A 12,823-nucleotide genomic window follows, 5' to 3' on the forward strand; every position below is an offset into this window, starting at 1 on the left:
CTGATTATTAAGTGGGGTGGCTTAACTGCTTTCATCACATATACAAAATACCACTCCCTTCTTGACTCCCTCCATAATGCATGTATCTTCTCTTATGCAATGGCCTCTTTTCTCTAATGAGTTGATTCTTTGCTAGTGACTCCTCTTCTTACTCTGAGCTCTCTGGCCTGTTAGGAACTTAGTGACTTTGTAGACACAGGCCAAGGCCACTTTCGAGATCTCAATTACTATGCTGAAGCTTCCTCTGCTGAGCAAGCTTGAACACAAAAACTGCAAAATATCTCAGTGTGTTTTTCCCAGTATGCTGGAACATTTCCTAGACAAACAGGTTTTGTTTTAATCTCCACAAGAAGATAAAATTTGAAAGAAATCAGGTATAATACCTGCAACCAAAAACTATCTAATCAATGGTACTATTCCTATCTGACACAATGTCTCCTGCATCCTCCAATGTCTTTTGGATTTAGCAGACAGCTTAAATACTGAAACAAATCTGCCAGTTCAGTAGCAGGACAATGTAGCAGACTATGCAGGGGGAGCAAAAACCTCACAGTGAGATCCCTTCCTGCCAAAATAAACAGCCCAATAGAGCTTAACAGAGCACTGACCTTGGTATCCACAGCATGTTGACCAGACATGCTGCAATACTCTCCAATAATGCTCATGGTTTGTAACCCTCCATTTTTCTTTATTTGGCAACACCTGCATGTTTTGGGGACATGGGAGAAAACCAGAGTATGCAAACCGAAACAAGCAAAGGAAGAGCATACAAAAACCACTCAAGTAGTATGCAGGTCATGATTTGAACCTGGTTTTCTAAGACCACCAAAAGTATACCTGAATTATAAAAACAAATTCCATAAGACAACACAACATACTTTGTTAGTGGTTGAACTCATTTCACTGGGTTTCTGTTAAGTCTGAAGTTGTCATCAAGGCCATCATTCCATGACCATCATTAACCATCATGTTTTAAAGTTAATAATAATACATTTTATTTATACAAGGCACCTTTCTAAGAACTCAAGGACACCAAACAAACAATAAATAAAATAAATAAATAAAAGACACATTATAAACAACTTAAAACATCAGAAAATATAAAAAATAAAACCAAACAAAGCCACCATAATCATAAAGAAAAAGTCATTTTAAACAGATGCATTTTAAGTTTACATTTGAAGGATGAAAATGATTTGGTATTTCTAAGCTCGGTAGGTAATGAATTCCAGAGCTTGGGAGCAGAACGGCTGAATGCTCTGCTCCCCATGGTGGTTAGATGGACGAGAGGGACGGTCAGATGGATGGAGGAAGAGGATCTAAGGTTACGGGAGGGAATGGTAACATGGAGAAGGCTGGACAGATATGGAGGGGCAAGGTTATGAATGGCCTTAAATGTTAATAGCAGAATTTTAAAATCAATTCGAGACTTAATCAGGAGCCAATGAAGCTGCTGCAAGACTGGAGTGATATGGTGAATAGATGTGGTTCGAGTAATGATGTATGCTGCAGAATTCTGGACTAGCTGAAGCTTTTGGAGAGATTTATTAGAAAGACCAAAGAGGAGAAAATTGCAACAGTCGAGACGAGAAGTAACAAGACTGTGAACAAGAATGGCAGTGGTATGGGGAGTGAAGGAGGGACAGATGCAATTAATATTACGTAGGTGGAAGTAAGCAGACCGGGTGATGTTATTAATGTGGGATTGGAAAGACAGAGTACTGTCGAGGATGACACCCAGACTCTTGACCTGAGGTGAAGGGGAAACAACGGAGTTATCAATAACAAGAGAAAGATTATTGGCTTTGGATAATGATGATTTTGAGCCAATGAGGAGACCCTCAGTTTTGTCACTGTTTAATTTAAGAAAATTCTAAGAAAGCCAGGATTTAATTTCAGCAATGCAGTCAATAAGCGAAGATAGTGGAAAGGAAGAGGTGGGTTTACTAGCAAGGCAGAGCTGGGAGTCATCAGCATAACAGTGAAAATTAATGTTATACAGTATTTATGAAAAATATTGCCATGGGGAAGAAGGTAAATAATAAAAGGAAGAGGCCCCAGGACAGAGCCCTGGGGCACACCTGAAATAACAGTGGTGGGCTGGGATGTGAAGGTTTTAAGATGAATGAACTGAGTGCGGCCTGAAAGGTAGGATCTAAACCAATCAAGTGGAGTATGGGTAATTCCAATCAAAGATAATCTATTAAGGAGAGTGTTATGACAAATAGTATCAAAGGCCGCACTCAGATCAAGGAGGATGAGAATAGTAATTAGACCGGAGTCAGCAGCCATAAGAAGGTCATTGGTAATTTTAACAAGTGCTGTTTCTGTACTGTGAAGGGGACGAAAACCAGACTGGAACTTTTCATATAGATTATTATGGGATAAGTGGGAGTGAAGTTGGATAGCTACTATTTTTCAAGAATTTTAGAGATAAAGGGCAAATTAGAAATAGGGCGAAAATTACTGAAGTAGGATCGGCACCAGGTTTTTTCAGTATTGGGGTTATTGCAGCAGTTTTAAAAAGTGAGAGAATAATATCAGTAGTAAGAGAAGAGTGAATTATGGCAGAAATGAGAGGGACTAGAGAGGGGAGGCAGGCTTTAATCAGAACTGTAGGGAGGAGGTCCAGCTGACAAGTGGATGACTTAGATTTGCAGATGAGATCTGATAAGTCTGAGGAAGTAGGAAGCTGGAAAAAAGAAAAAGAGTAAAGAGGCGAGTGTAGTTCAAAGGAAGTACAGAGAGAATCTGGACCGAGGTGCTGATGTATCCTCTGGATTTTCTCATTAAAAAGTTAGCCTCTAATATCATAAAGCAGGCACCGCATGGAAAGGCCCTGAAAATCTTATCTTGGAAGAAAAATAACCAGAATTCATCAAAAACACATGCAAAATTCCCCAAACTCTGAAACTCATTATTTAAAATGTTTATTTTTTTCAACTATCATTCAAGGATGTGAAGCAGCCCGATGGTGCATTCTGCCCCTGCTTTATGATCTCAGAGGTTAACTTTAAAGCTTAGTGGTAGATGTAAATGACTCACCTTGAATAAATTACAAAAAACAGTGAGATCAGATTAATAATTTGTTACCACATTATCTAATAAACTAAAATTTGCTATGGAAACGTATTTGTATATAATTCATATATCTGACATCACATCTACACATTCATTATTATCAAATTTCAGTAGTCTAGTTCAGGATCATGAGGACAAGAAACAGCACTAGGGAGAAGAAGGCAGGAACTGTCCCTGTGTGGGGTGCGAGTCCATCACAGTGCACACTCAGCACACACCCAAGTACGGTCAACATTACAATAGCATTGATATAGAACAACACAAAAGCAGCACAGATCTATCATCGGTAAATCTGAAAAATAAATGAATGGCATTGCATGGGGATCTTACAGAAATGGGAAAGAAACTATTTTTAAGGCCTGGTATTGTTAAAAAGGCTGGTGTTCCTATTCAATTAGAAATAAAAAAGGTGCACAGCATCACTCTGCCTCTACCGGAACTCATTTCTTTTTTTCTCCCACTTACAAGGAGACAGGCCAGGATGTTGTTTCACAATACAGTGAGCCAGACACTAAAGTGTTTAGGGTTTATATTATTTGCAGTGTGCATAACTATAAAAGAAAACCACACACTTACTTAATTTAAAGGTGAAAGAGATTCATTTGCCAGTTTCATATAATGTGAACAAAGTGGAAAACAAATAAACTGGTTATCCTGAAAGATTTCTTGTGTCTCCTTGTCTCTGACCTGACATCTGCAATGGGTCCAGCTTCCTGATTGTGAAGGTTGCCACTGAGCAATACCTTCATTATATGGTCTTTCAAAAACAGAATTTAACTGGACGTTACTGCAGAATGGAGAATCTCACAACAATGGCAAGGTGTACCTACTGTACATCCAAGAAGACAAGTAACCCTTCCAGTGTATCTGAAAAACTATGAGATGACAGGTTTCTACCAAACTTAACCCTTTTTGCCACCCCATTCATCACACTTTTAGTGTCAGGACAAGCTGACTGAAAATGAAGAGGGAAATACTACATTAGAGGGATACCACTTATCACCTTTAAGTCAGCATAGTTACCACCCCGTGCAATGGACAGCTCAGGATCTGAGAACCTCAAGGAAGGACAGATTGACAGAAGACACAGAAAAGGGCACATAAAGGGTAACAATCCCTGCTTGATGACTTACAAACAACAACATTAAAGGCAAAATGCCAACATAAAGAAGAAATAGAGCAACTTCAACAACTACTTCAGCACTTGCAGTGTCGGATAGATCAGCAGCACTAGGTGGACTCTGCCTTCTCAACTAACACTGTCTTCATGCTGTATTGCAGTCAAGCCGGAGCCGAGACCACTTCCCATGCCAAGGAAAAGGCTACATATGAACTATAAGGCAGAAGCTGAGGAGCAGCACATGGGCAGGCTTCTGTTCTCACAGCTTCAGTATCACTATGCTAGCCACATGTATACTCTTAGCCCAGAGCAGTGTGAAAATGGTGAAGGATACAGCCAGCAGAATGGTGAAGGATACAGCCAGCACTGTATGTATGAAGTGCTGAAGCCAAGACTTTAAACCTCTTCATGGGAGCACCCAACCAGACCTGAATTCTCCAAAAAGTATAATAACCCAGCATAGCTGGATTACTCCTCCAAGTGCCAGAGGTTAAGAAACAGATCAGGACACTTCCCAATCTAGTTACAGATATTTATGGACCACCTGAAGGTAGAAGTGATGTCGGTTGCTGAATCATACAATTGTGAATTTCCCATTGGGATTAATAAAGTATCTATCTATCTATCTATCTATCTATCTATCTATCTATCTATCTATCTATCTATCTATCTATCTATCTATCTATCTATCTATCTATCTATCTATCTAATTGACAACATTCTTTCACAAACACTTTGGCTCCTCTCAATAAACAGCTAGCGCTGCAAAGAATATTCGAGTTAACAGATGATTAGCTCATAGCTAGTGAAGATATTAAAGCCTTCTGATTGTTTGCAGTCAAAGTTCGCTCTCTAGTAGGCATGTTAGAACAACTGGGAGGGAATGGTGATGTGGAGCTACAGTGTGGTTCTCATGTTTCCGTGTTACTGGCCAAGCTTCCTCCACATGACCTACGTTCCAGTTTCCACCGTTTCATCCATCCAGAGAAAGTGGCACTCCCAACATTCATTGATATCTCCAAACCGTTAAAATATGAAATCCAAATTCATAATGACACTGATAGGATTTCAAGAAGCCTCCAAAGAGAAGCTACAAGCAAGTTCTGAGAAACCTGTAAAAATTTAAAGAAAGGGAGCAAATCCACCATTATTATTCTGAACACTACATTACATCTTGCCTGAAGAAGGGGCCTGAGTTGCCTCGAAAGCTTGCATATTGTAATCTTTCTAGTTAGCTAATAAAAGGTGTCATTTTGCTTGGCTTTTCTCTACATTCATAATGGCTAACACGGTACAACACCCTAGTATTCTGAACACTGAAAAAGTTATTACCAGGAAGTCCATCACAGATTTATTCAGATAAGTCACCAGTTAAGACAGACTGTCCCTACTGTGATCATGATAAACACTCTCTGAATAACTGAAAGAACTTTAAAGAACTGAAAGAACTCCTCACAAAGGAGCGGAGGACAGAGCTGGATACAAGTTAACAAACATTGTTGGCAGTGCGTATGAAATCTTCAAGCATCTGACTGTGATCTTAAGATGTGATGTAAGATGTGCAGCCGCCACCGGTCTTGCATAAAGGACAAAATAAAAGAGATGCCTGATGAAGCAGCATCAGATAACTCCTGTCTTCCTAATACTACATACTGTATTCATTGAGAAGCCCCCCAAAAAATAGAAAATGCTTCTAAAAGTTAGAAAGGTTATTGTAAAGAATGGAGTCATGTCCATAAAAGCATCCTTGACGACGGGTCTAAGAGGACCATACACAGTGCTGTCCAAAGGCAGGAACTGGAGGGACAGCATGAAGACCTTCTACTACGTACAATCCGGCAGGAATTACAGGTGTCTTACAGGCCAGCAGTTTCATTCACCCTTTCACCAGTCTCCCACCTGGATAAGGAGTACCAAATTCAGAGGGCATTTACAGCCAAACAGCTAGGCTTAGTCAAGTACACTCATCCAGTCAAAGCTGTCCAAAAAAAGTATCATCATCTTAAAGGATTTCCCTTACAGCACCTACAGGCAGTTCACCCCGTCCTTCTCATTGGATTAGACTACCCTCATTTAATAACATGGAACCAGTAAGACTGGGCCCATCAGCTGTTCACACTCGCTTTGCTTGGACAGGGCAGGGTCCAGCCCACGATCTGTTACAGGGATGTACTGAACAGCATTGTTTGTTCACCTCAGTTCATAACTCAGCTGTGGCAAAGGGATTTGTATCCCTACACATGTGAGAGGGATGCAACCTGATCTCCTCAATCTCAAATAGCCATATGACTTCTGGAAAGGAAAATAGTGAGAGTTGAAGTGGATGAAGCAAAAACGTATGTAACTGTTCTTCTTTTACTCAGAGACATTCCACAGCTTAAACCTCCCAAAAAAGCTATACTTCCTCAGTTGAGAACTATAGAAAAACGGCTTTCAAAGTCACCAGAACAAGCAGCAGCCTGTACTGCTGAAACTGAAAGATTGGATCTGGCTGGCCAAATTCTTAGTCTCAAACAAGGTGAAGGAGAAGGTAGTTGGACAAGATGGTACATCCCACATCACATGGCAGCATAATGGGAAGAATCAGGTGGTGTTCAACTGTTCATTCCAATATAAGCATACTTTAATAACCTGTATACTTTGTTCCTGTGATAAAATAATATTTTATGCCAAAAATATTGGCATTGTCTTACATGTTGGGGACAAAGTTTACTGCTTTTAGTAAATATTACATTTAAATACTGATTTTGTTTCCTTTTTATTGTTACTCAAAAAACATGGTCATAAGACAATGTACAGTACAAACCCATCAGCAACCAGAGATATTTGTGCTACATCAATTTTTTTTTTTACATACTTCAATTGCCTTTTTTGCCTTATTGTTTTTCATCTTTTTTAGATGAATTTAAACTACTGAACCACATACAATTTTAAACGTTATAAACAGTGGAAGACTGTTAGCCCGTTTAGCTTTGTACATATGAAATCTCCCAATCAGCAATACCAAATTAAGACTGTTTATCATCCCTTAAATTACACAACACACGGTCGACTTCTTTAAAGTTAGCATTACTCTTCAGTGTTCCAGAATTTGCATGAAACTTTGAATTTCTGCCCAAAAGAACTGGGCATAAATACAGGTAGCAAATAAATGTCAAACTCTTTTCATTAGCACAAAGTATACAAAGTCCATCTTCATCATGCTTAAATTTGGCCAGGGTTAGTTTTGCATAATACATTTATGTACAATTATTTAAGTAACTTCTTTGATCTGTTTGTCAGACAGTATTGATTTAGGGTTGTCCATACAGTTTTCCAGTCAATATTATCAAGTTCTGCATTCCCAAAGGAAATATGTGCAGTAATTAGGATTACACAGTCTCCTTCTATGAGTATCATTACATTGTCTGTCTAACAACTGTATATTCCCTTTGTATAAATTACTCCTAGAGGAGAAAGGTTTCTCAGTAGCAAAATCTGCATTCCTGCTGATTAAACCGATCACCATGTCAGGAAAGACACTAACAACGGTAGCAAATTTAACATAAAAGACAGGAATCTGAAATGTATCAGAATAAGAACTCAACTTGCCCTTCTTATTTAATAATTTTGCCCCAACTAACCGAACGTCATTAATAAACCATGAGTGCAAAAACATACATCCTGATATCCTTAATATCGAAGTTGTTCAAAATGGTATGAGAAAAAAATAAGTTAATAAATTAACATCCGTGACAACACCACCTTCTTGTAAAAATTTGACAATCTGATCGTGAGTTTGTTTACGTAAACTTAAATACTGATAATAATGAAAAAATAAAAAGGTGCACATTATCAACGCGACGGCTCTGGAGACAAAGGCACAGTCTGCACATGCGCTAATTGAAAATTTGACGTCACCGTTGTATTTTTTTTCTTGAAATTTAACTATCAAGGAAAAAAAGTTCGGGATGTTTAATGCGTGCATTCTGTTTTAAAAAATTGGTCAGCTAAACAGTCTTGGTGTGTTCTACTGGATCTGGAAAAAGTCGCACAAATTCGCTTTATGGAATCGTGAAGGGTGTGGCTTGCTCCTTTTTAACGCCGGTAACCAAGGGGGAGGCTGTTGGAGCAGCTACGGTCAGCAAGCCACCGATCGAACCGTCAAATTGCCCTCTGTGCTCACATCGAGAGTCAACAGGATGGATGCTAGAGGTAAGGATCCCGTAATGGCTTATGAAGATTATTATTTTATAGACAGACATCCGTTTTCAGTTTCATGATTAAAAAGTCTGACTTCAAAAGTGACGTGCTGTTTCTTTAAAGTCGCACGCTGGCATTGTTTTGGCTCTTTGCTTATTGTGTTGCATTTTATTTGGTTCAAAGCAATTATCAATCATGGAAGTATATTATTTTAATTAGCAACGATGTTTACATACAGTACACCGTATTATACCGATGATTGTGCAAAACTCCTACGGCATGCCAACTGCACCAGAAAAACTAAGATGTTAAGTTGTTGACACCGTTGGTAGCATCTAATTCCCAATAGATTGCACTTTAAAGGTACACCAGATTAATTTGTTTGTTTGTTTTACAAATGGACAGGCGTCGCGTCCAGGGCTTGTTTGAAACATTAATAAATTAATTGCGGTGCAACATTATTTTAAGCTGCCAAAGATCGTGTGCGATTCTGCGAATTACCTTGTGCGTTCGCGGCGTGTAAAAGGAATTAATCTACACGTTAAGCGGAGTAAAATACTCTCCTTATTTTACAGGAAACAGCTAACATACAAACGATCTGATTATTTTTCTGCTTTACTGTTACAACCGAGTCAACGGGCTATTCGCAGTCATGTGTCAATGTTTATATAACGAATTCATATGTGTAATATGCATTCGGGCTTCATTGTCAGTGTGGCTACTGGTATTTTTCGGTGGCTAGCATGTTTCAGTTTGGTCGATCATCGATATGCCTGCGTCACGTTAATTAAACATTTTCAATGTACCTTCTGTCTTATTGTGTTTAACCACCTCCCATATTCGTACAATATTTAACAGTCTTGATTAAATGCTTTAACGTCAGCCTAGTTTTGTAAGTTTATTGAAAGTGCCAAGCAGTAGTCGGTGAAACGATTTCGCTTCCGTATTAATAACCTGCTGTAAATAACCAATCGCTGCTCCGATTTAAGGATTCGCCCACAACATCACACATTAGCTAGCCAACGCTAATCCTCCCCTCGACATTTTGCTTTGTATCTGTTGCACTTTACCTTCCATACCATTAACATATGTCACTATTAAGCGGCATTTCGAAGGAGTCTGTGATCGGCACTGCGGTTCTTGGCTGTGTCTTTGCCGCTGGTCTATGGGCGGGTGAGTCAATCAGAGCAGCGCTCTCTTCAGCTTTAAGAACTTCCTGCTCAGCCGGGGGCTGTTGGACTGGTTTATCTGGCAATTCAAGTTCAGGCTCAACCGTGTACAAGTTTTTCTTCCGTTTCGATAAACTGATCGAGATGAGAGTGTGGTGGGGTAGAGGAATTGGGAGTTGGTTTAAACCCAAGGCGAAGGCAAAAAAAAAAAACCGGTGGTCAATGGTGAAGTAAGTCGCGTACGAGGAACAAAAGAACGAAGTCTGCACGTGTTCTGTTGCTGTCACCAGGGTTGCCACATTTGAGTGCGTTTTTTGTTTCATTTTTTAAATCTGTTAACAAACACCCAACACTTCCTCGTCTGGTTTCTTTTCCTTCATTTAACTCTGTATAATAAATTAACAAATAGCTTCATTTTACGCCGTTACTTTTCACCACTTTTAATCCAGTTCAAGGTCTTGGTGGAGTTTAAATATTTATTGGGTCGTACTGTTAATTTATGAGCAGATCCTTTGCATATACAGTACTGGTTTACTCACTACCTTGTTGGTTTCATTCATATAAAGAGTATTGTGTGTGAGTGTGCGCTTGGTTTTTATATTGGTTTGTCCCTGAACTATATTGGTTTACCTTTCCGTACGTTTCCTGAAAACAATTAAACTTAAGGTAATGGCAGCTTAACAATGTACATATGTAAAGTGTATGCTACTATCTAGGTTTTCTAAAACGGCGTTTAATCGGGTATTTTATCAGATAGTTGGCATAGCAGAGAGCATGTCACATCAACTGATAATTCGTTCGTTATAGGGTGTCGTTTTTGGTCCTCTGGTGGGATGAAATAAAGTAAAAGTGAATAGTGATGTCAAGTAAACAACTAAGATAACATGTATAAATAAGCACAGAATCAAACCGCTATTGACTCTAAGACAAACGCTAAAGAGATGACTGGCACATGAACTCTTAAAAATAAAGGTGCCAGAGTAGTTCTTCCATAAGGGAGCTGTTGTTGGTTCCCGAAAGACACATCTACATTAAAGTCCAAGAAAGAATCTTTAATTCTTCAGATCCATAATAGGCTCCATACAGCAAAAACTATGGACAAATGGTAACAGATTTGTGTAATACCAATGGGACATAGACATTTTTAAAGGACCTTTGCTAAGTACATGTAATCACACAGGGTTATGTCCAGGTTTTCTTAAGCTGTTAGTGTCCTGCTAGGTGGTCTACCATACATTAAAGATTTTTTTTCTTCTACACATTAGGAAGTTTTTCAAAGCAAAAAGAACAAATTTCATATGCAAAGAATTAAATGATTCTTTGTGAAAAAATTGCTTCATGAGGAACCACACAACCCAGTGCAGAACCTCCATAAAAAAAAATTAAAGAACCATTATTTTTAAAAATGTGTACCATCAAAGAAACCTTCACTTATCTAAAGGATAACTTGTTCTAACTCTTTTCCAAAAGCAAGAATAACAGAAGTGGAATGAAATACAGAAGAGAATAAGAAGTGCCTGCACCTAATAGACATTAGGAACAGCCTGGATGTAATTTGTAAATTCTCTGTATATTAAACCATGATATGTTTTACAGTTCATAAATGAACACAAGTAAATAAATTTCATTATGTATTTTAAAAATGACACCTTTTCAGATGGTGCAGTGTGTTTACTTCTCAAATATATATGTTATACCTCAAGAACAAAGAAATGAAAACAGTCTTTCAACTAGAAATGCAGTTATCTAAAAATAATATTGATATGCCCTGCCTAGCTAGCATACCAGCTTGATATCCACTTTCAGACACCATCATATATGTGTTGTGCAAAGTATCAAATAAAACAGTCCATTGTCATTCACAGCCATTGGCTACAATTGCAGAAGAGCATCTCTAAAAGCACAAAGGTGAAGGAATGTAGAGAGTTGCACATATCTAGTCACACCATTTCATTCTGCACAGTCTTGTTTTGCTCACAGTGCAAAATGTGAAAACACTAAGTCTAATAAAGCAAAAACAAAGACTTTGAATTAGAAACCAACAAACAAAACGCTTATGTAAAAATAGTAGTGATAGTGGCCTGCCCAGCTACCACACCAGCTTGATATGCACTTTCTGTTTTAAGATAATCACTAACATTTCTCATCTTGGTTCTTTGTGCTTCTTTGACTTCATTGGTTGGGTTTGGGCAACCATCACAGCACAGCTGAAACTGAATGACATCTGACGATTTCTGAAGATAGCTGAAGTGCATGTAGCCATATTGGGCTGCTCCACGCTGCACACTCGCTGCTGCATTGTGTAAACCGGTGTGTTCTATCTGCCATCATCCAGTAGCCATGCACCATCCAACTCGATGTATCTCATCTTGTAAGACTGCTGAGTTGGCCCATAGGAAGACATCATGGTTATTCTCCGGCCACTTTGCCACAATATCTGTCAAAAGTCCATGATGATTGCATGTGTCCGTTACATTCCAAGCTTTTAGAACATTCACGGAAGGTGTGATCAGCTCCAGAAGGTCGGGAATTTGAATGGTTGGGCGTGCAGTGAGTGTCAAAAAGAAGGGGGTCAATACAATACAATACAATACACAGAACAGAACAAATCCTCAATACAGTATAAAAATAAAAATTTTACAAGTACGGAGCAGAATTTAACAGTAGATGATATCCCATAATATGATTTGGATTTGTTTAGAGTCCTGGAGACCTCCGCCATCAAGGTGCCTCCCCCATTTGGCCATTCCACAGCTGAAACATCGCTGGGCCAGCCAATCCGATGAAAGGACCCCTCTACCCCACGATTCCTGCGATCCTCCATCAGGGATGACTTTACCTTAGGCAGGCAAAACAATTTGGCAGGTGGGCTGTGGCACCAAGTGCCACATTTGAGTACAGAGAAGAGAAACCGAATAGGTGAGGGTTAGTAACAAAGTATAATAATCATATTACTTATGTTTTAGTGCTAATGACTAACAACAGAGATGCAGTCTGTACAGTTACTCAGCAGATCTAGTCAGGATATGCTAAACTGAAATAGTGAGTCTTCAGCCGGGATTTAAAAGCTGAGACCGAAGAGGCATCTCTTTTAGTAACAAGCAGACCATTCCACAGTTTAGGGGCCCTGTAACTAAAAGCTCGACCTCCCACTGTTATTTTATTAATCCTTGGAATCCTAAGCAGACCGGCATCTTGAGATCTTAATGTGCGCTCTGGTTTGTAAGTCATGATAAGTTCAGACAAGTAAGCCGGACCTTGGCCATTTAAT

The 12,823-nt window shown here is 39.0% G+C and overlaps 1 protein-coding gene across 2 annotated transcripts in view; it reads left to right on the forward strand.

Annotated features, from left to right (window-relative positions):
- Window positions 1-8,150: 8,150 nt before the first annotated feature.
- The window catches only part of comtd1 (catechol-O-methyltransferase domain containing 1), a 41,879-nt gene continuing 37,206 nt past the window's right edge, over window positions 8,151-12,823 (forward strand). The window contains exon 1 of one of the 2 annotated variants that reach the window (XM_028795556.2): window positions 8,151-8,395. In XM_028795556.2, coding sequence (XP_028651389.1) covers window positions 8,383-8,395 — 13 coding nt within the window. In that variant the 5' untranslated portion in view covers window positions 8,151-8,382. Of the gene's footprint in view, window positions 8,396-9,405; window positions 9,557-12,823 lie in introns of those variants that run through there. The other variant, XM_028795555.2, reaches the window with a different exon arrangement.

The sequence above is a fragment of the Erpetoichthys calabaricus genome, chromosome 2 (assembly GCF_900747795.2).
Source record: "Erpetoichthys calabaricus chromosome 2, fErpCal1.3, whole genome shotgun sequence".
NCBI lineage: Eukaryota > Metazoa > Chordata > Cladistia > Polypteriformes > Polypteridae > Erpetoichthys > Erpetoichthys calabaricus.